This window comes from Nanorana parkeri, unplaced genomic scaffold (genome assembly GCF_000935625.1).
Source record: "Nanorana parkeri isolate BGI_ZX_2015 unplaced genomic scaffold, ASM93562v1 scaffold71, whole genome shotgun sequence".
NCBI classification, from domain to species: domain Eukaryota; kingdom Metazoa; phylum Chordata; class Amphibia; order Anura; family Dicroglossidae; genus Nanorana; species Nanorana parkeri.
The window spans coordinates 1716121-1742439 of NW_017306339.1; the positions used below are offsets into that span (position 1 = coordinate 1716121).

General features: G+C 39.9%; 1 protein-coding gene across 2 annotated transcripts in view; it reads left to right on the forward strand.

The window, feature by feature from the left end:
- Positions 1 to 24413, forward strand: part of TM9SF2 (transmembrane 9 superfamily member 2) — a 42261-nt gene extending 17848 nt beyond the window's left edge. Inside the window, exons 4-18 of one of the 2 annotated variants that reach the window (XM_018576620.1) lie at positions 276 to 400; positions 2356 to 2485; positions 2612 to 2736; positions 5613 to 5721; positions 6672 to 6751; positions 9141 to 9249; positions 11081 to 11213; positions 11375 to 11494; positions 12687 to 12744; positions 13106 to 13265; positions 15040 to 15191; positions 15766 to 15877; positions 16850 to 17021; positions 17985 to 18063; positions 24402 to 24413. In XM_018576620.1, the coding sequence (XP_018432122.1) occupies positions 276 to 400; positions 2356 to 2485; positions 2612 to 2736; positions 5613 to 5721; positions 6672 to 6751; positions 9141 to 9249; positions 11081 to 11213; positions 11375 to 11494; positions 12687 to 12744; positions 13106 to 13265; positions 15040 to 15191; positions 15766 to 15877; positions 16850 to 17021; positions 17985 to 18052 (1653 nt within the window). In that variant the 3' untranslated portion in view covers positions 18053 to 18063; positions 24402 to 24413. Of the gene's footprint in view, positions 1 to 275; positions 401 to 2355; positions 2486 to 2611; positions 2737 to 5612; positions 5722 to 6671; positions 6752 to 9140; positions 9250 to 11080; positions 11214 to 11374; positions 11495 to 12686; positions 12745 to 13105; positions 13266 to 15039; positions 15192 to 15765; positions 15878 to 16849; positions 17022 to 17984; positions 18620 to 24401 lie in introns of those variants that run through there. The other variant, XM_018576619.1, reaches the window with a different exon arrangement.
- The last annotated feature ends 1906 nt before the right edge of the window (positions 24414 to 26319 follow it).

The following is a 26319-nucleotide window of genomic DNA, read 5'->3' on the forward strand; positions in this document are numbered from 1 at the left end:
TTGTTCCCATCAGGAAATCTGCCCGAGAAAGGACTTTAATGCTTTTGCTGTGAACTTTGAGGATGAATTACTTCATAGTTCCTGGAGCTACAAAGGTCAATTTAGCAAAGAATATATCAATATTTCAATGTTCATAGCCTTTCTATGGGTTCACTTTTTGGATTTTATGGAAGCCGCTTGTGAAATACTTTTAATGTCTGCTTTTACTTTTCCAGTATTCCCAACTAATGCCTGTCTAAGCTGGGCTTTATGATCTTTGCTTTTTTCTTTTACAGTTCAGATTTAAAGAAAACAAAAAATGTGAGGATGTTTGTGTGAAAAAATACACTCCAGATCAGCAGAGTAAACAGAAGTTGGAATTTTTGAAGAAGAGCATGCTACTTAACTACCAGCATCACTGGTGATTATATCCTACTGTTATCTTTATCCTACTGTTATCTTTATTTGAATGTAACTTGCTGTTGACGCTTAGGCCTGGTTCACACTGAGCATTTTGTAGCACTTTTTCTGACCCCCCCCCCCCCAAAAAAAACCCATTTAATCTATTTGGGCAAAAAAAGTGCCCTCTTTCCGGCCCCCCCCCCCCAAAAAAAATCCCATTTAACTTATATGGTCCTGTTCACATCTGAGCCTTTTGTCGCTATAAGCAAAATGCTTATCGCTGGAAAAGGTACAAAGGTATAAGAGCTTTTTTTTGGGGGGGGGGGGCATATTACAACTTGTTTTGGCCCCATAGACTCAATAGGAAAAGCCTTGAAACGCCTGTTTGCTGTGTTTTTGCACGTTTTATGCACTTTTTCTCATTAATATCAATGAGCTATAATCTACTCACAAAAACACGCTTTTTGCCATATGCACATAAAATGTGCATCGAAAACGCGCAAAGAACGCACAAAAACATACATCAAAAACGCGCGTTAAAATGCTGTCACCTACGTGTGAACCAGGTCTTAAGCGTTTTTGGAGCAGTATAATGCTTATAACACACAGAACATTGGCATGGCTGCTTACACTGTTCAGGTCCTTCCCTCTTCTTTAACATCTATTAGAAGGCGTAAAAGGTACCTGTAAAGAAAAATGTTAGGGCTTATACCTCTCACCCCTGTCTTCTGCCTACAGCATTCAGGTGAGGATGGTGTCGCACTCCTGGCTAGAACCTGGGAAATTGAGCAGCTAAAATCTCCTCCTACAATGATGCAAAAGACAGATTATTTTGATTAGATTTTTTTTCAGACTCCTAGTCTTTCCAGTACGATCTCAAACCTGGAGTTCCACCAGCAAAGCTATTTCCGTGCTAAGTTGTGAAACATCCTAGCACTCCAAGTGGTTGCTTACAAAAGTGGGTGCCACATCCCATTGAAGTGCTAACTTTTTTCTGGTGCCACCGGCATTTATCTCTTTCCCTGCAACTGACATAAGACATATGGCAGAACAGGGCCCCTTTCAGCTGGCCAGGTCAGTATTTCGTATGCCAACTGCATTTTCCCTACTGCTATAAGCTGATGGTCACCCTGCTTAAAACAATAGGGCTCACTAGACTCTTCCTAATGAAAAGCTGTCATCAGTGGTTGGTAGGCTGCTGATCACAGCCATTCATTGAAAATCTGGACCCGAGACCATATTTATCACTCCTTTTTGTTAGAATGGTAGTGTTTTTTGTTTTTGATATTTTTTTTTTCTCCAATGTTTGATGCATCCAATCTTAGTGGGGAAAAACTATGATATTGCTCTCTGACATTCCACAAAGTACATACTGGTAGACATTCCAATATTTCAACCCTTTTCTGCTGTTTTAGTTCTCAAGTAATGAAGAGGAACAAGTACCCTTTGCTGCTGAATCTGATTAATTGCCAAATCTTAAATGTTTTTAAAAGTATATGAAGGAAAAGCGTATGCCCGATGCTTTGTCCTTCAAATATATTGTTGAAAATCCTGGATTGAATATGAAGTTAGTCGTTCTCACTGGAAATCATAATTGCATTCTCTATACAAATGTTATGGATTTCCTTTCTCTAGAGACGGTTTATCAAGCAGAGTGTACAGCATTCATGTAGTAGAACTGCAGAGTCCGAGGAGGGTAATAGAGGGAGACTAAGCAGAAGCAGTGGGCTTCACTACTCGGCAGGAAGCCCAGCTTTTGTATGTTATATGAACCTATGGCTACTGCATGCACATACTGATTTACAAAGCTCACATAGATGCAATACAAGTTCATTTTTAGTTCTAAGATCCAGAGGTGTATAAAAAAAAGTCACTGTACACAGGATTATCTGTTATACACTTATTTTGTCATAAATATTACTTGTGACCTCTAATTCTAGATAAATTGAACCACCTTGTCTCCCTTCATTTTAGGATTGTTGACAATATGCCTGTTACATGGTGTTATGAGGTAGAAGAGAAACAAAAATTTTGCAATCCTGGCTTTCCTATTGGTTGCTACATTACAGAAGATGGTCACCCCAAAGATGCGTGTGTAATAAATGTGAGCATTTCTTCCGTGTTTTGTTCTGCATCCCTGCTTGCAGAAACAAAGAATGACTTCCTATGGTTTTAAAATACATTTTTGATTTATTTATATTTTGAAATGAAAATCTTCTTTCATCTACAGTCTGAATTCCATGAGAGAGATACATATTATATCTTTAACCATGTGGACATAACTATATATTACCATGTGGTAGAAGATGAAGCAAAGGGCTCAAGACTGGTTGCTGCTAAACTTGAACCTAGAAGGTACGTTATCATATCAGTCGCCCAATAATACATTCTTTAGTCTTGATTTAACAGTTCCACTACTCAGACTTGGTGCATCTAAACCTAAAAACAAACAATGTAATAGAATGCTTATCAGTCCTTTAGATGCGGTGGCTGCATTCATTACTTTTTGTTTCACCTAGTAATTCTGCCTGGAACACACACTCTGTCCTAGTGTGACTGCTTACTTCATGCACTGCATCTACCGTAAGAAGGAGCAGTGTTGTCGCCTTAGGCTGCTCGGCTGATTTGGACTACACCTCCCCTCTCTTTTATCTCCATGACATAGAGGAGCATTGCTTTGTAATTCACTAAAGAAAGCTGAGAAAGCCGATAACATGGTTTTAGATTTCAGCTGCTCCGGTTTTGATAAATTCCCCTCCGTTTCTCTTCACCCTAGACCTGCACAATTGTTAGAATGCTGAACAGCTTTTGTTCATCACTTAAAAAAATTGTTACTTGGGAAAGGGGGTGCAGACAGACTTCTGCAGATATGAAGTGCAGGAACCCTCCCACCTGCAGCAGTCTGCCATGCCCGCCTGTCAGGGGTGCATGCTATACTGTCCTGAAAAGTAGAGATCTGATACGCAGATAGTGTTGTAACTTACTGCTAAGTCATAGCATAACACCTTCCTTTTCGCCTATCACTATGGCCGGCCTCACTGGACAATACAAATGGACAGAAGGTGCAGCATGCTTCAGCACGATCAGGATGTTTCAAAACTGTGCCTGTCAGACTGAAATTCGTCCATGATGGGAAGGTTTGAGAGGTTGCTGCAGGTATTGCTGCCTTCACTGTAGCAGTTTGCTCTGGTAGCAGTGTGGTTAAAAAAGACCCTTTAAATGGGAGGAGAACAAATGTTTTTGTTGTGCAAAAAACATGTTAAAATATGAATTTGTGGCTAGAAAACTGCTAAAAACCGTTAAACTACTAATTTTCTGAAAGACAAGGACCTGTTGAGTAAAAAAAAAAAAAAATGCTAGCTGCAATTTTTTTTTTATGGTCACTGGATTGTTGTACAAATATATATTTATATTTATCAGATTGATTTTCTTTTTTTAATATAAAAGATGGGGTTTTATCAGATAAATCCGATATCAAACGTTTCAAACCTGAAAATTGCACAAACTGATGCCCATAGGTGACAATTTAACCCTTTCACTGCCAGTGTTTTTTGCACACGTTACAATCCCCATTTTAGGGCTGAAAATTACTGGCAACACCCAGAATGATATATTTCTTGAAGACATAGACCCTGTAGAAAACAATGCTGGCTGTTAATACTGTCGCATAATATTGGTGCAACTCTTTATCAGACCCAACATTTCAGTAATAAAATACATTTAAGTGCCCAAAAGCACAATATAATACCCCATCTGTTTGTGAAATAAAAGATGAGGTCGTGCTAAGTAAAAAGACCCAACATGCCAAACTTAGAAATTGCGCGCACCCGTGAAAGGGCGACCAAATACGGTACCCCAAGTTGTTCATAGGCAGCACTTTAAAAGCCCGTAGAGGCCATCATTTTAGAGATGGCCGTGAATTTTGGCCCTAGAATTATTGCTCTCACTCTGGCACATGTTGCCATGCCTAACGTGTAGCGCAATTGTCATTTTCATACGTAGGTACACCCGATGCGTGTTTGTTAGTATGTGCACGACTTTAAAACTTTTTTTTTTATTTCACTTTTTATGGGGTTCTTTCTTGCTCACAAGCCCCCTTTTGTGATAGCATATTAGTGGTGACAGATTCTCTTTAGGGTAACATTAGGGGTCTATTAGACCCCTAATGTCACCTTTGCACTGCAAAGAAGCTGATACGTAGGCGCACCCGACGCATGAAAACGACAAACGCGCTACACATGTTGGGTATCGCCGCGCACGCCGGAGTGAGAGCAATAATTCTAGGGCCAGTATTTTGTGTATCTCTAAATTGATGACCTGTGGGGGCTTTTAAAGCGTCTTATATGGACTTTTTGGGGTACTGGGGTTTTTCGCCGTTTTACGGATGCACGCAATTTGTAACCTGGGCATGTTGGGTATCGTTTTACTCGTTGTAACCTCATCTTTTATATTTCATTAAAGAAATTGGTATTTTGTTGTGTTTTGGGGCATTTCATTAAATTTTTCACTAAATATTGGGGTTTAATAAGGAGTTGCGCTAATATTGCGCAACATAAAAATTTTCAACTACCACCATTTTATTCTATAGGGTCTTGGCATTCAGAAAATATATAATGTTGGGGGGTTTTAAGTAATTTTCAGGCCTAAAATGTGGAATATAACATGGGTACAAAAAATGAAAAAAAAGGCCTCAGTCATGAAGGGGTTAAATAAGTTTGGGGGTCTATCTTTTCACATGTCACTTCAGATACATAAAGGTCTGTCATAAAAAAACAGACACCTTTTGCCGCTTGCATATATCTGCAGCAGCTTTCCAAGCAAATTACAGCTTAATTATTGGCCATTCTAAGAGGCACACCTTCAGCACTTAATGATAGTGCCAAAATTTGCCCACCCCTTCCAAGCTCTTGCACTTCCCTATTGGCCATTGAGGCTCCCCATTATAGTAACAGGCTATTAGGAATGTGTGAGGGCAGAGCTTGGAAATAAGCTCATTCACTTCCTGGAAGTGTTGGAGCTTTGCCTGTCGCAACTATCCAGGATTTGACCTTGGGGTTCTTGAAGTTGTGTTTTTTTTTGTTTTTGTGAATGACTTATTAAAGTTAACTGCTGGCAACCTAATTCTCTTACTACATAATTTGTCTATTCTGTACAGTAGTAATGATATAATTTAATTTTAACTGTTCTTTGGTGTAACTTTTCTACATGTTGTTTTTCGTTTTGTAATATAGCTACAGGCATACTCATTCTGACAAAGCAGATTGTTCTGGTCCTCCAATGGAAATAAAAAATGGCAAAGACGACCTTGAAATCAGATATACTTACTCTGTTACTTTTGAGGTAAGCATTTTTTAGAAGTATGTTTTGAATTAGTGGAACCCGATTGCTATGCCACAACATGGCTCCGGGACAATGTGTTGCTCTCTTGCAAGCCAGCAGCCATAGTTTCAAGAAACGTTGTCTTTGTTCAATACCCTCTAGTTAGAAGTGCACTCTCCTGGTTGATTGGTGACTCAAGGGCCAGTGAGTGTTCTATACTTTTTGCATCTCACTGGCAAGTCCCATGTGTGATTTCTTGTTAACATGATTTTCCTATCCTAACTATTGACCTAATAGAAGTCTGTGGGGACTTATTGCCATACAAAGGGTGTTCAAAGACTAAGCATAAAAACAAAAAGGCATAGTTGAAGGTTGTTTAGGATGTAATTTAGCATACGTTCTATTCTACTTTTTACTCTTGATTTACTCTTTGATTTCTATTTACCTTTTTTGATTTTCCAAATGTCACTGAATATTGTGTTCCTCAATGAATGAGAAGGAACACAGGATTTTTGACTCTCTTTTAGGGGTGCACCGATACCATGTTTTCAAGACCAAGTACCGATACTTTTTTTTTTTCCCCCCCCCCCCTCAAATACTTGCCGATACCAATTAGTTTGAAGGCAGCAGGAGCCTACGGCTCCTCTGCCCTCAGTATCAGTACCATCGCCAAGACCATCTTCCTGGTCCTGGTGGAGTAGACGAGCAGCCACAGCTAAGTGTGGGACGGAGGTACTGGGTGATTTATTTATTTTTCTCTCAATGCAAAGAATGCATAAGGGTAAAACATGCCGTTAGTACTACTTTAATAAAGGTGATGCCTTTCATTGTTTAAATTTATTTTGTAGTGCAAAGTTTCAAGTACACTCACTCATGCAACATTTGGAACTGCTGAAGGATTATGTCTTTACAAATGCTTGCATTGTTTTGCCTTAAAGTGTCTTCTTTTTTTTTTTTCCTTTGCTGTACAGGAGGAAAAAAACATCAGGTGGGCTTCAAGATGGGATTACATCCTTGAGTCTATGCCACATACACACATTCAGTGGTTTAGGTGAGCATATGATTTTAGTTTTATCTTATGTACTGTATTCCTTCACATAAGGACTGATTTGTGTCTGTCTGATATGGACATGATTTTAACTTGCATACATAGTGAGATTAAATGCCCAACCATATTACATTTGCACACAGTTTGGTTCATCTTGGGGTAAATGGAGCTATCTCCGTGTTTTGAGATCATATAAATATGCAGGGAGCATATCTGGCTACATCTGCAGATGTCCTTCTGATTTTGTATTTTTACTGAAGCCAAGCCCCTTAGCACATGGACAAGTATGTCCCACCAGATGAATTCTTTGCGCAATTGAGCAAAAATTTGGGCAATCTGACAAACCACAGATAATATGTACCCACGTCTGTGGAAGGAGAGTGCTTTCCAAGTTCAGATTCTAACACTTTGACATGAGCCTACACGGTTGGAAAAACCAATGAATGTGGTTTCTGACTATGTAAATACCATGGAAGCATGAGGTACAACATAAAAAGCTTGGTAAATGCTTGTGTAAAAATAGCCATAAAATACAGCTAACAAAATATTCCGGTGGGCAAATTAGTCTGTTAACTGACTTTTATACTAACACCACTAAATTTGGTTTGGCCATATAGGCTGCAGTGACCTTTCCTTTATAATTGATTTAAAGTGTATGTAAAGGCAAAAAGTTTTTTTTTGTTTTGGATAGGGTGGTTAGGAGTTTAATTACTGTCCAGGCCATTTTTCAGTACTCAGCGCTGCAGTACTTTGACTGACATTTATTCCATCCTTCAGCGCAGTACTGAAATTAATTTTATACCATTTTTTTGGGGACAGATAGAGCTTTCTTTTGGTGGTATTTAATCACCACTGCGGTTTTATTTTTTACTATATAAAGAAAAACGTACCGAAAATTTTTAAAAACTGTTTTCCCTACGTTCTGTTATGAAACAAGATTATTATCCACATTTTTTGGTAAAATATTAAACACGGGGTCACGTCGAGTAACTAGACGCCAAACATGTCATGCATTCAAATTGCACATGCGCCCGCGACATTGCAAACAATTTACCATACAAAAATTGACCATAAGCAACACTTTTAAAAGCTTTTACCGTTCATCAGTGTAGTGTTAACTATGATTTGATGGCCCTTTTCGCACTCCTACATTCACGGTGATATGTAACATGTGCACCGCAATGGGTGCAATAGTCCTTTTTTTTTTTGTTACTTTAATTTTTTAAACTTAAGCTAACAAGCCAAATATGTGATGGCCAATTTACAATGACAGGTCCTCTTTATGTAGACACCAGGGGTCTTAAGATCCCTGATGTCACCTAGGAACCCATAGAGAAGGTAATAAAGCAGGGATTTGCTTCACCAGCTACTTTCCAGCTACAGAAGCCGGAGAATGACCGCTGAATGCAGAAGTGATGTAATATACATCACTTCCTGCATTCAGAGATCAGAGGGAGATCTCCAATCACAGAGCCACTGTGCACAGTGGAGCTTGGGATTGGCGCTTGAGGGTATGGAACTGCACACCCACATGCAAAATACAAGCAATCGGGCCAGAACACTTGTATTTAAACAGCCATCGTTGGCTGTTTGAAATTGGAGCGCAGTTTGCCCGCTCATGCGCTGGATGAGGGTGTGCAGGAGTGGGGGCGGGAAGGAACGTTTTAAAACACCCACCTGCATCTAGAAGGCTCCTGTCTGGCAGTTTATGAATGGCTGCTGGACGGGAAGCAGTGAAACCACTAACCATGGGATGTCCCTTGAACAAGGAAGCCCAGAATTGAAAATCCACATATAGAAAGTGAGAGCACCAAACAAGACCGAGTCCAAGAACTTTAAATAATACAATGGGTTCACAATGGGTTTTTAGGATGTAGCCAAAATCTTGAGTCAGCCAAACTTGTTTTTATTGCTGTCTGTGTCCCCACTAGTGAGATTTACCATCTTTGCCCTGGCAGCCATTGTCGCTCGAAATGAGGGAAATTCCCAAATTTTGAGTTGTTGCCAAAACAGGAATGTAAGCAATAATTTTCCAGTGGGGACACTTGTTTCTGTGGCAACGGTCTCAGACGATTGACCTCACTTTGGAGAGATTAATTGTTACTTCCTGGTGTGTCTGCATGACGAGCATAAAGTAAGTCTCCAAACCAGACACAGATGGAAGACCATCATTCTCTACTCTAAAATAATACCAAAACATTTTTGGCTTCTAATGTACTTCAAGCATTCCACTGAGAACATACTGCTGTATAGAATTTTATGTTACAAGCCTTGATTCTAGTGTTCTAAATCTAATGTGTTTTGTGTGTTGGTTGCATGTGTTCTAATGTCAAATTAGTCTTCTTTTAAGTTGCAGCAGTTGTAAAACCTGAGCTTTCTTTTTCTTTTACAGTATAATGAACTCCTTAGTGATTGTGCTCTTCCTGTCTGGTATGGTTGCTATGATCATGCTGAGAACACTGCATAAAGATATTGCAAGATACAACCAGATGGATTCTGCCGTAAGTAACTGGAGCCCAGAAATGGCGTACAAGCAGTTCCACATCTTCTGAAATGGGCAGAATGTGTTTTTTTTTTTTTTCTTTTGTCTTTTAGTACATAGATCAAGCATTGGTTTTAATCGGCCATCCACATGCATGTTTTATAAGATTTCTATTCCGTATGTACAGATACCCTTTGCCTGTTTAAAACTGACCATACAATCTCTATTCAGGGCCTGCGTAAGCAATGCATTAAGACCAATGTACTACATGACTTGACCGATCTAAAAGCTTGTATTATACGATTATGGAAATTTTTGGTCAGCGCTACACATGCCTTTTTTTTATACTGTTGTAGAAGAACCCCATAGGCTTTGCATTTGGAACGTCAAACTATTCAAAAAAAGGTTCAGCATCTAAATTGTTAATGTGTTGAAGGATATCTATACCCAAGAACAAAAATGTAATTTTATTGCAGCTCAGCAATCCTTAGATGGGTCGGCTGTATGTGTTTGTGTTAACACTCACTGGGTTTCTGGAAAGATTATCAGCATTTTCCTGTTCTGTCCTGTGAACTTCAGAACACCTCCCCCCTAAAGTTATGGAGGTGAGGGGGCGAAGTTTTGTATTCCAAATCAGAAGCAAGCAGTCTAGGATAACAGTGCTTCTCCTCCAAAGATGAGGTACACTTAAGCTGGTCGCACACTGTTGTAGTTTTTTCATTCAACGCGTGCACTGAACGAAGAGGATAGAATAGATTCCTCCATCAATGCTACGAGCGATGATCGAGGAATCTCCCGCTGTATTCATTGAATACCTGAACAGAGGCGGCAGCTCATTGGCAGCCAGCTGTGTTCGTACAATGATTTTCCGACGATGATGCCCCTTCGATCAGCTGAAAGGGTGCTGACAGCTCCCACTGTCCGAAATTAGCTTAGTGTATGGCCACCTTTAGTGATTGTTGTCACCCTAGGACAGGAAGCATGTTGATGGCAGCTTCTCCAGGTGAAAATATGAGAGAAATAAAACTAATGCAGCCACCACATCTAAGGACCGGTAAGCTGCAATATTACATTTTCGTTCCTAGGTCTAGATGCAATGTAATGCTTTGTGGCCTAACCCATGTTCAATTACCAACATTGCTACATCATTGTTGCACTACTTCAATAAATCAGTCACATACAGTAAACTACATACAGAATGGAACAATCTGACTTTCATACATACAATACTTAAAGGAGAACTATGGGGTTAGGGCTTTTCCCCATAGTTCTCCTTAGGGTAATGGGAGGACACAAACTACCGTCCTCCCGTCACCCTAAGCTCAGTATACCGCGAGCTGCAGCTGAGACACCTCAGCTGAAACGGATCCCGACAATTATGTCTGGATCCGCCCAGCTGTGTGAGTGACAGCTGGATCTACCTATATAGAGGCAGAGCCAGCTGTACCCGCCCCTCCCCCATCCGTTCCACCAGTGGGCGCTGGCGGATCGGGGAGGGGGGAATCCAGTCCCTTCCCTGTCACGGCTCTCTGCCGGCACAGGATCGAGAAGTGAGCGAGGGGCGGTATGTGTTCGCTCACTTCCCGATCTATTGAGCCGACATGTGACCGTTTCATTGTCACATGCCGGCTTGAACTATGAGGATGAGTGAAAATCACTCACCTCATAGTTCTCTAATAAATCAGTCATATGTTCTCTAACTTTAACCCCTTCATGACTGAGGCCCTTTTTTCATTTTTTTTGCACCCATGTTACACATGAATAAACCAAACCTAAGGTCCTATTCTCTCTGATACCAGCAGAATGTATCTGATTTCATCCTTTATATATTCTGTTGGTTTGTCTTTCAGGAAGATGCTCAGGAAGAGTTTGGTTGGAAACTGGTGCATGGTGATATTTTCAGGCCTCCAAGAAAGGGCATGCTGCTCTCCGTTTTCCTTGGTTCAGGCGCTCAGATCTTGATTATGACATTTGTCACTTTATGTAAGTATTGATTGAATTTGATATCAATTGGTAACTGCCTGACTGTTTTCTAGTAAAAAAAATATTGGAATGTTTTTTTAAAAAAAATTCACATCTGTGTATATAGTGACGTAGGACTGTACAAAATTGATTAATAATTATGCACATTTGCACTCTTTCAGTTTTTGCATGCCTTGGATTTTTGTCTCCTGCAAACAGAGGAGCTTTGATGACATGTGCTGTAGTCCTGTGGGTGCTGCTTGGTACTCCTGCGGGTTATGTGGCTTCCAGGTTCTACAAATGTAAGTTGAAACAAGTATTGGAAATGATTTGGCACTAAAAGCCCACCAGTTTGTCTAATGGATTTAATGTGAAAATGACTTTGTACCCATTTTTTTTATACAGACTAAGTGAATATTGTACTAAATCTGTTGAGCGTAATGGTACATAAATAAGAGCTGAGAGCAGTTGGTATTTTGTATCTTGACGCTATTAATTAGTCCTTAGTTACTGTTCACAACGGGCTAAGGAAAGGTATGGCCTTGCATTGGTTCTAAAGTGTGTTAATGCAATGAATATGTATGTTAAGCACAGGTGCAACGCATTTGCAAAGCTTTTAACAAAGTATGAGCAGCTTTAAGTCTTTAAAGGTAAGCTCAGTCCTAGTTTTGGAAGGTTAAATACAATTTTTAATGGAAATGCTGGCTGTCACTTTAAGCAAGCTGCTAGCAGGCTTTTCTCCAACTTGCAGAATTTTGCTAGCAGCTTATTTAAAGTGACAATCCGCTCTCATTAAGTACTGAAACTCAGTTCTTTAATACGTCAACGAATCTGGAAGCTTTTCTAATGCTTTGTAAAACCTTGCTGTACACATTGCTCTTATGCAAGCTAAAGGTATTCAGATGGCAAGATGCTGGTGAAATTATGAAAGATCCTACCATTGTGCAAAGTTTCTTTAGCACAGTTACTGCACAAACGTTCATGTTTGACTTCACTCGGTGTGCATTTTTCTCCTCTCCATTCCCATCTTGCTCTGAACTAGCAAGGGGAGAATAGCAGTGATGGGGGAAGAATCATTCAGTCTAAATTATTCTATCCAAAGATCCGTTGGTGTGTGCACTCAACGCATAGTTTAACCATTTCCCGTCTGGCTACTGTATATAAACAGCTAGTAGGTGAAGTGTGTGTGCACACAAGCAGCTGCTCGCAGAGAGCATTGCATACAAGTGCAGAGCAGATCGTCTGGCTTTGTGCCTTGCAATCGCTGTGATTTGGTCATATCAAGGTTTACATTGTAAAGCCTTCCTCCTACTACAGAGGATGGGGAAAGTTTCGGAACTAATGAATGAACAAATTGTATTTTACATTTTATGTATGTGTGTGTGTGTGTGTGTGTGTATATGTAGATCGATATATGCATAGTCCAAGAATTTACAGGTCTCAAGTTTTTTTTTTTTTTTCTAACAATTTTTTTCTTTTCTTTTTTTAATACAGCATTTGGTGGTGAAAAGTGGAAAACAAATGTTCTGTTGACTGCATTCCTGTGCCCCGGGTATAGTCCTTTTTTGTTTTTTTTGGATTTTATTTATTAGAATAAAATATAACATTAGCTAATAGTTTGCTGCGACTGTCATTTTTGTGAAGAATAGCCCAAGTGGTTGCAGACTTATAACACAATGAACTAGATATGTATGTGTAATACGTACACAAGATGTTTATTGGGAATTCCTGCTAAAGATTGTTTGATCAGCACAAATGTACATACTACTTCTTCTGCCTGCTGATCTAATGTCTACGTTTTTGTTGTGAAGTAGCTCCTTAAATTGTTCTAGGCCTATAGATTCCAAACATGCCTACTTCACTGTAATTCTGAAGCTTAAAGGAATGTGTCTTTGTTATTTTTGTTTCTCTAGGATTGTGTTTGCTGATTTCTTCCTGATGAACTTAATTCTTTGGGGAGAAGGATCCTCCGCAGCCATTCCTTTTGGTACTCTTGTGGCAATCCTGGCATTGTGGTTTTGTATTTCCGTCCCTCTTACTTTCGTGGGAGCCTATTTTGGATTTAAAAAGAACGTAAGTATTTCACAACTTTATTGCTCCAAAGACCTTACTCCATAAATTATAAGCTCAAGGGTATACCCTACTTGTTCCCTTAGATACAGTCATGTAGGTTATCAAGATTTCTGCTGGAGATGGTGAACACTGGCCAGGACTGTTGTTTCTGGTTACAGCTGTGATGGGCAGTTTTTGTTTAACAAAAACCACAAGTGAAATAAGTCCACTCTAATGAAGAGAATGCTGGCTGTGGAGCGCTGGCACATAATACATACTTTATAGCTTAGTGAATTCGACCTAATTTGTTGATTTTTAGGTTACACTGTTCTCAGTGAACCCTAAAGCCCAATTGGAAGAGTTTTCTCTTTAAACCAACAGTACCCTCTTTATCATGATCCAAGCCAATGCATTTCAACATGATTATAAAAGGCTTTAGAATTCTGTGTGTGATCCTCACATTTTTCTTTTACTAAGACCTCACTTGCTTGTAGTGAATGACAACCAAACATACCCTGTGGCTAACTTCAAACGTTATACACATAGTTGTTGCACAGTTTTAATTTTTTTTTTCCAATTGTCATAAACCAGAAACTTAAATTAGTAAAAATAGTAGTGTGCATAAGTGTCTTGCATTTCACTAGACTTAATAGCCAGACCTCTTAGGTGAGTGGTTGGGGAACCACTATTGTAGCACGTCAGGATCTGTGGCATATAACTGCCCGGGGGAAATGCACTTCATTTTAGTGCACAAACACAATATACAGTATTACTCAATTTTTGGGTAAAATATAAAAGACACTTGCGCCAAGTAAATGGATACCAAACCTATGAAACTTCACGTACCTGTGAAATAAAAAAAAAAAACTACTGTACCCACAATTGTCCTATAGATGATATTTTTAAAAGCTTTTACAGGTCATTTGAGTTACCCATGATTAATGGCCCTAGAATGATTGCTCTCATTCCAGTGTGAGTGGCGATATTGTACATCTGTGTTGCAGTGATTGTTTTTGTATGTTGGAAGATTCAAAGCACGTTGCCGTTAGTGTGTATGCGGGGGCAGAAGATCAAATACATTTGGGGGAAGTGTGTGTGTATGTATGTACAGTATATGTATGTGTGTGTATATGTATGTGTATATATATTCTTTATTGCTGTAACATAGGGGGCTATGTGATAGCACTTTTAGTGGAGGCAGGTCTATTAGATCCCTAATGTCACCTTCGTAGCCAGCTGATCAAGCACAGATCTGGCCAAAGAGGCCAGGTGATGAAAAGCTGAGAAACTGGGTCTGAATAAATAATTGTCGGTTTAGGGGAGATCGGCAAATGGATGTTCGCTGACCGCATGTTTGCTAGCTCGCAGAAGTGATCGGGTGGCTTCACACCTTCAAGTGTAAAGCCAACAGTTGACTTTACACCTGTGAACATACTGCCACCAGGACTGTTTTAGAACAGGGGCCTGCTGGTGGCTGCAAAAGGGTTAAATAAGCCTTTGTCTTTTCCATGTGATGATTCACTTTCAGTGACAACACTTTTTTGAGCTACAGGGCAGAATAAGCCCTAATTTTTTTTTTAACGATCTCCGCATGTAAACAGCTTGTGATACCAGGTCTGGTAACTTACCTCATGCACAGATTTTGTGGTACTTTTATGATTGTTTTTTCATTAACAACTTTTGCTATTTTTATGTCTGGAGTTGTTTTTTTTTTAAATTTTTGTGCGGAAATGGAAACATGATTTGTTAATGACTATGTAAATATGCATTCGCCTCTCTTTTGCCTTTTTTGTAGGCCATTGAACACCCGGTCCGCACCAATCAGATCCCTCGTCAGATTCCTGAACAATCTTTTTACACAAAGCCGTTACCTGGTATTATAATGGGAGGAATTTTGCCCTTTGGCTGTATCTTCATACAACTCTTCTTCATTCTTAATAGTATTTGGTAAGAGGATTTTCTATGTTCTTTGAGCGCGGTCTCCTGTAGCTATTATGGCAGCACCTCTGTTTCTTCTAGGAAAAGTTTAATTGATTCTGGCAGCAGTTTGGTTATTACAGGAGCTTTTGCTTCTACATACATCCAGGCGTGAGAAGTTATATTGAAGTAATACATGCGCCTGTCATGCGTGATTGTATTTATTTAAATTCATTTTCTTTTATACTAATAATGTTGCCTCTCTAAGACTTTAAGCAAATCACACTTAATATTATTATTAACGCAAGCCAAACCATTTTGTTTTGGATAGAGCAGGGAAAGTTTAGAGTCCTTCTGTAGCTAAAACAAAAAAAATCTGTTTTTAATGTTTAAATGTAAACCAACTTTTTACATGGGTATTGAAAATCTAAGCCTTGTTCTGCTTCTCAATCGCTAATAGGATGTGGCTGACAAGATGTTATGACATGTTCATGTTTCTCCAAAGCTTTGTACATTTCTTAGCTGCTGGGAGAAGTTATTGAAGTCTGAAAATATCGCCTTTCCAACAGGACTGTGACTGACCCTTCATTTTTGTTTCTTTAAGGTCCCATCAGATGTATTATATGTTTGGATTCTTGTTCCTCGTGTTTATCATTCTAGTCATCACATGCTCAGAAGCCACGATATTACTTTGCTACTTTCATCTGTGTGCTGAGGTATGACCTTCCATTTTAAGTGTGGGGGATATTGGTGTTTCTTAATGTTAAAAGAGGTTATCACTAGATGTATTTCTGCTACTGCATAAAATATAATCTAGTAATCTATAGTATAGTAACCCATGCTCACCTTCGTCTTTAGTTAACCCCTTAGTGACACCGCTTCAGAAAATGTTTTCGCTTCTGGGGACGGGAGCAATTTTGCCTTTTTTTTTGTTTGGTTTTTTTGCCCTTTTTTTATGTTTTTCTTGTGTTTTAGCCATAATTTCCATCTTCCTGATTCACTGCACCTACACATATACTGTTTTTTTAAAGGACAAAATCGCTTTAATTTGTTGTGACATATGCATATAGAAATTCTTAATTTTTTTTTTTCCTAAAAATGTTTTTTAAAAAAATGGAAAACTATTTTCAGTTTTGTGGCCATGTGTACGTTTAGTGTAGCGAAGAGAAAGTAATTTAGAAATTTATTTTTCCTGATTATTTTACTTTGCATGTAGGAGCACCTATCACATTTTTGTGGGGGACTTTAAAGGTTTTTTTATTTTGTGTCAATCTTAATTTTTGACATTTTATTTATTTTTACACTTAACGTTATTATCACATAGGGGGGCTAAGAAGCCCCTTATGTGATGTCTTCATAAAGAGGACCCGTCACTGTATTTGATATCAGGAGTCTGAAAGACCTCTAATGTCGCCTAGAGATCCCCAAAGAAGCTGATGAAGCAGAGATCTGCTTCACCAGCTTCTGTAGCCAGAGAGTGACAGATGAATGCAGGAAGTGATGTAGTAAACATCACTTCCTGCATTCAGAGACCCGGGGAGGAGCGCACTGATCTCCCTCAGTTGACCGTGCACCGAGCCACGCTGCCGGTCCCGGATCGGATGTTTTGTTGTGAGCTGATCTGCTTCATTTATTGTTTGAGAACACTCTGAGATTCCAAGTAATTGTTTGTTTTCCATTTCTCTCAGGACTACCATTGGCAATGGCGCTCATTCCTCACAAGTGGCTTTACAGCGGTTTACTTCCTGGTGTATGCAGTGCATTATTTCTACTCCAAACTGCAAATTACAGGGACTGCAAGCACCTTCTTATATTTTGGCTACACTATGATCATGGTTCTCATATTCTTCCTTTTTACTGGTGAGATGGTGGTCCGATTTACATTTTTGTACAGTACAAGACAAAGTGGTGACAAATATTTGCTGTTTTCTGAAAAACATTTTTTAGTGTACACAATTCCAGAACTTCTTTCTCTCTCTTGCAACAGTGACTTGAATCAGAACTCTGTTGAACTTTCTTAACCCTTGCAGTGGGGTTACCCCCCCCCACACTGCAAGGGTTAAGTACTCAATTGCATCTAGGGGCAATAACTAGTTCTACTCACCTGATCCTCAGAGCCAGCTTGTTAGACCGGTCCCTGAAGCCTCTTTCCTCCTCTGCTGCAGTGGCCTAAGGTCCAGGAGCCATGTTCTATACACTGTATAAGACATGAGGATGCTGAGAGACATGCCATCGTTGCAATGGAGGAGGAGACGGGGAAGGGGCTTCCCTGAACTTCCTGTCCAGTATAAGATCACAAAGGACAGTGCAGACTCCAACAACTGTTTATCTACTAGCTTGGAGTGGGGAGAAGAGGGGGCCCGGGGGAGGGAAGTAGATTGATTTGCTGTGTCTGTGGAGAGGCACACAGCTTACTAGCACACACAAGGGTGACCGCATAGCCCTTTACTTGAGAAAGGAGTCCTCTAAGGCAGGAAGTCAGAACCAGCGCTTAGGAGACAAGCTGTTTCTGCAGGAAACTAAAACTTTTCCACATCAAGGAGCAGCATTCCTTTCATTGATTTCATCCGCATTTGGAATAGCTTAAAACCCTTTTGACTTTAATACCACTTTGACCCTTTACTGACCAGCCCGAGAGGAGTACATAGGAAAGTTAATGTTGGCCATATTATGTTTGGGACCTTGTTTTACCTGGAATGTGCCAAAGCAGCGAGTTTTATCCTCGTTTGGTCTCCCGTCATACTTGTGCGAATATATGGTCAGTGATACCTGTGCGTTCTGTGATGTAACTGAGCTTATACTTTGTTTTTCTGTGTACTTTAGGCACAATCGGATTCTTTGCCTGCTTTTGGTTTGTGACCAAGATCTACAGTGTTGTGAAAGTGGACTGAATAGCACAACAGTGCAAGAAGAACTTTAACTTCAGAATCTCTAAGGCAGTGAAGACTCCTTTCCTTTACAGTATTGTCATCTATTTGTGGCATAAAAACAACCTCTCCAACAGAAGCATTTTTGTTTTCAAATGTAACTCACTTTTATTTTGTTCTTTTGCATTGTGATGTTGCTGTTTGAAAAAGAGAAAACTACTTCAAGATGTATGCTTTTTGTAAATATAATAACTATGCTGTAATTGAGATTGACACTTCTAATAGAAGAAAGGTGTATGTAATGCACAAATATCCATTCTATTAATAAAATATCTGTAAATACAATGTTTGCTTTTAGACTTCTAGGTGGGATGGATTATTCTTGAAACAGGTTGCTGCAGAATTTGTGAAACTTTCCTCTAATGTCCTTATTTCTGGTTGAATATTATTTTTTTATACTGGGTAAAATGTCCTTACTTTTGGTTTCTTTTACTGTTCATATTCCAATTTAGTGATTTGAAGCCTTTAAAACTATGTGCCTCCAAGTCTTTGGATTTTTAAATTTATAATCTTAATAAACACTGTAAAAATGTAAATGCTTTTCATGGTATTATATTTGAAATACAGCAATATATGCTGTACAGTGTACAGATAATGAATAGATGGTCCATTGGGTTATTTTGCCACTAGCACCACTTTGTGTAATGGGTACAGCCATACATGTGTTAATAAATGTTCCTACTAGATCAAAACCGAAATTAAAAGTGTGTCAGACCCAAACAGTCTTTTTTTTTTTTCCAACCGTTTTAAAATGTTTTAAATTATTTTATTTTTGTACTTTACTGTTAGGGGCTTGGGGAAAATTTCAGGGATCTAAACAGACACCTGATATTTCCCTTTTTGAAATTGAAAAAAAGATTGAGGATATTGTGTCCTAAATCTTTTTCTGCAGCTTGTTATGAATGAACGTTGTAGAGTGCTCCTGTCCATTCATAAACTCAGGGGTTCTGAATGAACAGGAAGTGATGTTTCGTATATTCATATATATGATCATGAATGTACAGGAAGTGATGTATAGCACTTCCTGTTCATTCATAACCGGGAACACGGAAAGCTTACTATGTCAGTTGTTTACAAACACTCAGCGATCTGTACTGATTGCTGAGTGTGTTCCGCTCTCCTGCCTGACTGCTCCTCCCACACCGCTCAGCCTCCTGACAGCTGTCTCCTCCTGCACCGCCCCACTCGGCCTCCTGACAGCTTCTCTTCTCCCCACTGGATGCCAGATGGGCTCTGTGTCCCCTCAAATCTCTACTGCCTCTGCCGACACAGGCAGGGGAGACCAGCAGGGTTTGGAGTGGACACAGAATGGCACCCAATAGGGAGGAGAGAGACGCTAGGGATGCACTGCATTTTTAGCCGTTTTGTTACTATCGGCATTTTGCCCATAGTACCGTTTTTTTGGCAGACATTTTGGTGCATCCCTAGTTCCTACACATCTTGCAACAACAAAACTCAATTATATCAACCACTCTTAGCATATAAAGCAATTAGAGCCTTCAAATTAAGATATGTGCTATGTCTCCTGCTCAGGTGTTCAGGAGAAAAAAGTATGTTCCCAGATACGATTTAAGGAAAATCTTCCTTTCTATATGTCATTGCAGTGATTAAGACATTACTGCCACAGTGCAAATGTCACGGTCTTTCAGTATTACTGGAAAATGCCATAGAATATTGGTCACATTTGCCTTTTGCTCTGAATCCATAGTTACATAGTATTTGAGGTTGGCAAAAGACACAGGTCCATCAAGTTCAACCTATGTGTGCGTGTGTGGTCTAATATTTAAGTGTACCTATACCCCTGTATGTTAGTCTCATGATGGAATCTAATTGATTTTTTTTTTTTTTTTAACGAATCAATATTCTTTGCTGATACCACTGCTTGTGGCAGAAAGTTCTGAAATGTAACCACACTAACTGAAAAGAAGCCCCTACGCCCTTTGTGGTTAAATCTTTTCTCCACTAGTTTTAGGTGGTGGCCTTTAGTCATTGTTATGGGGTTTACAGTAAAAAGTTTAGTGCCGATGTTGCCGTCACCACTAAACATTTTGTACAACAAAATCATGTCCACTCTTAACCGCCTCACTTCCAGCATGAACATGTTTAAATTTAGCAACCATGTCTCATAGTCTTGATCCTCCAGCCCCTTAAATTAGTTTGGTTGCTCTTCATTGGACCTTCTCCAGCTCCAGGACATCTTTTCTCTTGACTGGTGACCAAAACTGAACCACATACTCCAGATGAGGTCGAACTAGTGATCTATAAAGTGGCAAAGTTATTATTTTGTGTCTACAGTACATTCCCTTTTTAATACATGACAGTACTCTGCTAGCTTTGTTTGCTGCAGCCTGGCATTGCACGCTATTCAATCTGCGGCCAATTATGACCCCCCAAATCTTTTTCCATTTCTGACTTCCCTAGCGGAGTTCCCATTTTTATGTGTATTCCACTTGCCTGTTTTTAACCCCAAAATGCAATACTTAACATTTCTCAACATAAACCTCATCTGCCATGTAGTTGCCCACTCCCCTATTTTATTCAGGTCCTCCTGTAATTACATAATGTCTAAGTCCGTGTCTATTACTCTCCCAATTTTAGTATGTGCAAACACAGAAACATGACTATTTACGCCCTCCCCAAAATCATTGATAAACAGGTTAAATAGTATTGGGCCTAGCACAGAACCCTGGGGCACGCCACTCTCAACCTTGAACCAATGTGAAAGAGTAATTTATCAAAACTTCCTCTTGGCAGTTCTCTACCCATGTACACACCATTTCATATATGCCCATCAATTTAAGCTTGTGAATTAAGAGTTTATATAGTACCATGTCAAATGCTTTGGCAAAATCCAGATATACACCATCCACCGGCCTCCCTCCCTCCAGATCTCTACTCACCTCTTCGTAGAATGATAGTAGGTTGGTCTGACAAGAACGGTCCTTCCTAAATCTGTGATGATTATCACTTATACCTTTTTTTTTGTCACGAACAAAATCCACTAAATAGTCCTTTATCATTCCCTCAAATAGTTTGCATACTATTGATGTTAGACTGACTGGTCAATAATTACCCGCTTGGGATCTTGAACCATTTTTGAATATTGGTATTACCGTAGCTTTGCGCCAGTCATTTGGTACCCTTCCAGTCATTAATGAGTCCTTAAAGATGAGGAATAATGGTCTGGTTATAACCTGACCAAGATCTTTAAGTACTCTGGGGTGCAGGTTATCAGGTCCCAATGACTTATTTGCATTGTTTATCCGGTCTTTGTTGAACCCAGGTTACTGTCAACCACTGCAGTGTTTTACGCACTGAGCAACTCACATTCTTATTTCCATTAAACCCGTCTTTTCCCTGAGGTGTATGAGGAGAAAAATGAATTTAATACCTCGGCCCTCTCCGTGTTATTTGTGATTGGTCTCCCGTTTTCATCTTTTATTGGGCCCACCTGCACTTTTCTGAACCCTTTGCTGTTTATATATTGGATTAATTTTTGGTGGTTCTTTTTGCTGACTGGTGATGTTTTTCGTAATCTATTTTAGCTGCCCAGATTTCATGTTTACATCTCATTACATTCCTTGTAGCTTTGGAATGCCAATCCCTTCCCCTACATCTTATATTTTATAAATGCTATCTTTTCTTTGATATGTTGTATTACCATTTTATTTAGCCATGCAGGCTTAGCTCTTAATCTTTTGTGTTTATTACCCAATGGTATGCACTTGGTAATAGCATTATGTAATGTATTTATTAAAACAATCCCACTTCTCTTCAGTGTTCGAAATAATATGTCCCATTTATTGTCATAAACTAGATGATGCAGCTCATTGAAGTTTGTCTTTTGGAAATTTAGTGTTCTTGTCAGACCAACACACTTCTCTTTTCTGTACCCAATATTAAAAATCATGATTGGTGCCAGGCGAGCTGTTTTCTGCAACTAGTGATCTCCTGGAGTTTTCACACAACAGTCTCTACAGTTGATTTGGAATGGTGTAAAAAACATCCAGTGAGCAAAAGGTCTGGGAATGGAAATGCCTTTTTGATGAGAGGTTGGGGAGAATGACCAGATTGGTTCAAGCAGACAGTAACTTGGATAACCACCTTTTACAACGGAGGGGGGTGGAACAGCAACATGTCCATCCTTGAGGCAGATGAGTTACAGCAGAAGACTATGTACAACTCCTGTTTGTAAAGTAGAAAGCAGAGGCTGTGTGGGGACAGGCTTAATTGACAGTAGAAAACTGGAAAAATGTAGCCTGGTGTGATGTGTCATGAGCATGTTAGGACAGCAATACGTATATGAACAGTGTGGTCCTGAAGTGGTTATACCAAGATCATGGCGGTTGCTGCAGCAGCTGTGATCTTGGCGCCCCCTATGCGGTACTAACTGCACAGCAGGTGTGTAAAGCCGGATCGGAGGGAGATCAGAACACTTCCAGTGTCTGATCTCTCTGCGTAATGAATCTGTAAGTCATGAGGATTTTTCCAGTTTCAGGCTGTCATTTCTTAGGCTGCTCTAGCCAGAGAAGCATGATCTGTGCTTCATCAGCTTCTTTGGGGTCCGTAGGTGACATTAGTGGTCTAAGTCCCCCATTCACACCTAGGAGTTTTGTTACTCAAAGGTTAGTGTGATAAAATGCTCAGCAGAAGAAATCCCATTCTTTTCAATAGCCCCATTCACACCTGACCATTTTGTCACAAGCTGTAAAAGGCCAAACGCAGGAAAAAGTACATGAGCTTATTTTTGGCATATTACAGTGCATTTGCATTTTTATACAGAACTAGAAGACCACCCACTCTTTGCCAAGCATACTGGGAGGCATCAACACTGCAGAACTTTGATTCTGAGGGTTAGTTCACACCAGAAACTGCATCACAACTGAGTGCGTCTGCACATTTTTTTTTTTTACTAAAATGCTAATAAGACAATTAGGTCACTTCCTTTTTCCTGTCAGAGCATTTCCTTTGTTTGTTTTGGAGCTCAGACATGCTCGCTTTGTTGGCAGGCATGGTGATAGTGTTGGCTGTACCTACAAAGAGGAAGTCCCTGGATGATGACACGACCAATACTGTTTCGGGGTTTCTTTTTTTGATGCGTTCCGTTTTGATGCGCTCCAGTGTGATCAGATGCAGCTAAAATAGGACGAGCAGTACTTTTTCTGACTGCATCTGAACGGACTGCAATGATGTGAATACAGCACAAGAAAGCCCATAGGAAAGCATTGTGATGTATTTTGGGTGCAGCAGCCAAACTGAACGGACTGCATCACAACTGCCTATGGTGTGAACTAGCCCCTAGGCCTTCATCTAACTCATTAGGTCATAGCCCTGTCTGTATGACCCCAGGGCCCCCCAGTATAAGAAGCAGGGCAGGAGGAACAATGCTTGGCATGAAGATATGGCCAGAGTGGGCTAACTTCAGCTTCGCCATCAAAGAAAGCAATGTGCATGTGACATGTGGGTGATGTTTTCAAGCTTTCCTGCTATCATTTAACTGCTCCAAGTTTGTTGTGAGATTGCAGAAGCATGTTTTTGCTGCCATGTGTGCCTAGTTTAGGGGTGGGCAACTTCAGAACTCCACCTGTGTGCCTCTACCTCTGGGTGTCATGCCTGTGGTTTTCAGAAACTTGCATTGCATCATGGGATTTGAACAATTCCACCGCAGCTGGAGGTCTAAAGTTGCCCACCCCTGGCCAAATATGTTGGAATCTGTGAAGTATTGTCATTAGGAATCTGCTTATGCACATCTTTATAGAAAGCCCTGAGATTATTCTGGGGAGAGTTACTAGGCTCACCACATGTTCTAATTTGAATAGACAATCTATCAACTTGTCATCTCTCCGAACTTTTAAATATTTACGCCTATAAATCTTGCAATCAAGCAACCCAGCCTTTGCACAACATAAAAAAAGTTAAAAAGATAATCTCAAATAAAAAGGAAAGCTCTATGTTAATACAAAGTAAAAAGGACAAAAACACTGTCATTCTAAACAATTTTATTTAGGACAAGCAACAAGTTCTAAAATTTTAATCCGATATATTTTCAGATTCACTGTTTATATATACACTTATGATTCAGTGGCCTCCAGTTGCCATGAAAGCTCTCCTGCAGGGGACATGAAGTATGAGGCAAATTGGTCCCTAATGTTTGCCCCTTGGGTGTTACCGTGCGTTCTGGCCCAATTGGCCGTTTGCATGGTATGCATGAGGGAATCCTCAAACAGGAACCCATCTCGCTGCAGGACAAAATTGTGAAGGGCACATGCTGCTTTCACTGCACAGATGGCATTCTGCATGTTTAAGTTAACAGCTGTGTGCAGAAATCGCCATTTATTGGAGAGGATTCCAAAAGCGCACTCCACCACTCGACGTGCTCTTGTCAGTCTGTAATTGAAGACCTTCTTCTGTAGGTTCAGTTCTTGATTAGAATAGGGCCTCATCAGGTGCTCACCCAGGGCAAAGGCCTTGTCCCCTACAAAAACAAAGGGCAGAGCAGGACTTGTTGTTCCTGACAGACAGGAGTTCTCGGGCAGGTCTAACTCATTTTCATATAGCATCTGTCCGAAGGTGGAGTGTCCAAAAACACTGGAGTCAGAGTTGCTCCCATATGAGCCCACATCAATGCAGTGGAAGCAGTAATCGGCATCTGCAACTGCCAGTAACACAAAAGAAAAATATTTTTTAGAATTATAATGTTTGCTTCCACGGGCTAGTGGCTTGCTGACGCGGATGTGTTTTCCATCTATTGCTCCCACACAATTAGGAAAGTTGCAGCGTTCACCAAAAAGTTGAGCAATCTTTGCCCACTCTTCCTTGGTGGGTTTGGCCATCACCACATCGTTCAGTACATCCCAAATAACAGAGCATGTGTCTCGGATGATGTAGCTAGCCGTGGATTTTCCAATCATGAACGTGGACTGTAGAGAGGCCAACGACTGTCCAGTTGCTAGGTACCTATTGAAGGAAAGAAATAAAAGAAAAGATCTGTTTTGTTTTGTTTTTTTGCAGTAAGAGTTTTGGAGGTGAAGTGGAGGAACTTGAAGAATGCTTTCACACGTCACCGCAGGCTTGTTCATGAACACAAGAGTAGAAGTGGCGGCATCGGCTCCAGCAGCATAAGTCCACACTAAAGAAAAGTCCCTTCTGATTCCAGTTCTGGAAATGCCAAAGTTAGATTCTGGGAGCATGTTTTGGGGTTCTACTTTCAGGCTCATGCACAGTTGCGAATGGCGCTGACCTTTTATTGCAGGTGGCAAAAAAACAGCATTTTCTTTTGTGCATAACAAAGTAAAGACAATAGGAGCAGTTTTTCACACCTGTTTAAATGTGTTCAGACATATATTGTGGTTAGAAAACATGAGCTTCACTTGACTCACAGTGACCACGTAATAAAGATCATGTCCCTAATTCCCTGCTAACTGATGCATGTAAAAAACAAAACCTTTCCATGCAGTAAGGCATTTGCATGGGATAATTGGATTGAGCTATTAGCACACAGCTGTGATTGTAGGGGGGAAAAAAAAATCAGTGGTTCTTGCCTTTGCAAATGTGAAGCCTGCCCTGTTTACAGTGTGAACGCCACATTATTTAGACCCTCTCCCGACTGATGACAGGATTATTCCGTCACGGTCTTTCAGTTCATTAAAGTCCGGTGATGGAATAATCCTGTCATGTGGTAAAAGTGCTGGTCCGTGGAGGGATCAGCGCTCATTGAGTTCATGCTGTTGCAGGGTCCCTCGGTGTCCAAGGCAGACCCTCAACAGCAAATTAGAGTGCCCACCACTGTGATAGGTAATCAAAGTGATCACAGTGCTGTTACAGCCACTGAGCCGGCTTGCAGCTCACTGGGTTGTGGAGCTGCCAGGCGGTTGGGTGTTACAAAAGTTATACTAAGTATCTGTGAGGAGAATACAGTATCTCCTCAAAATACTTAGTATCCAAAGCACCTGTAAATAAAAAAAAAAACAACCTTTAGTGCCCCCCACTTTAAAAAAAAAGTTTTAAAAATAAACAAGTTTAAAAAAAACAAGTTTAATAAAAAAATTATAAGGAAATATAGTGCCAAGGAAGCTATTAAAGTTATGAAACAAACTACCACATACTAACATTTTATTTCACTCTATAACCTATAACTCTGAAAATAAACTGAAATCCCAGACATATGGTATACCCTATAAATCAGGACAAATAAAATAATTTATTATTAATTACTTTCTGTTAGCTACACT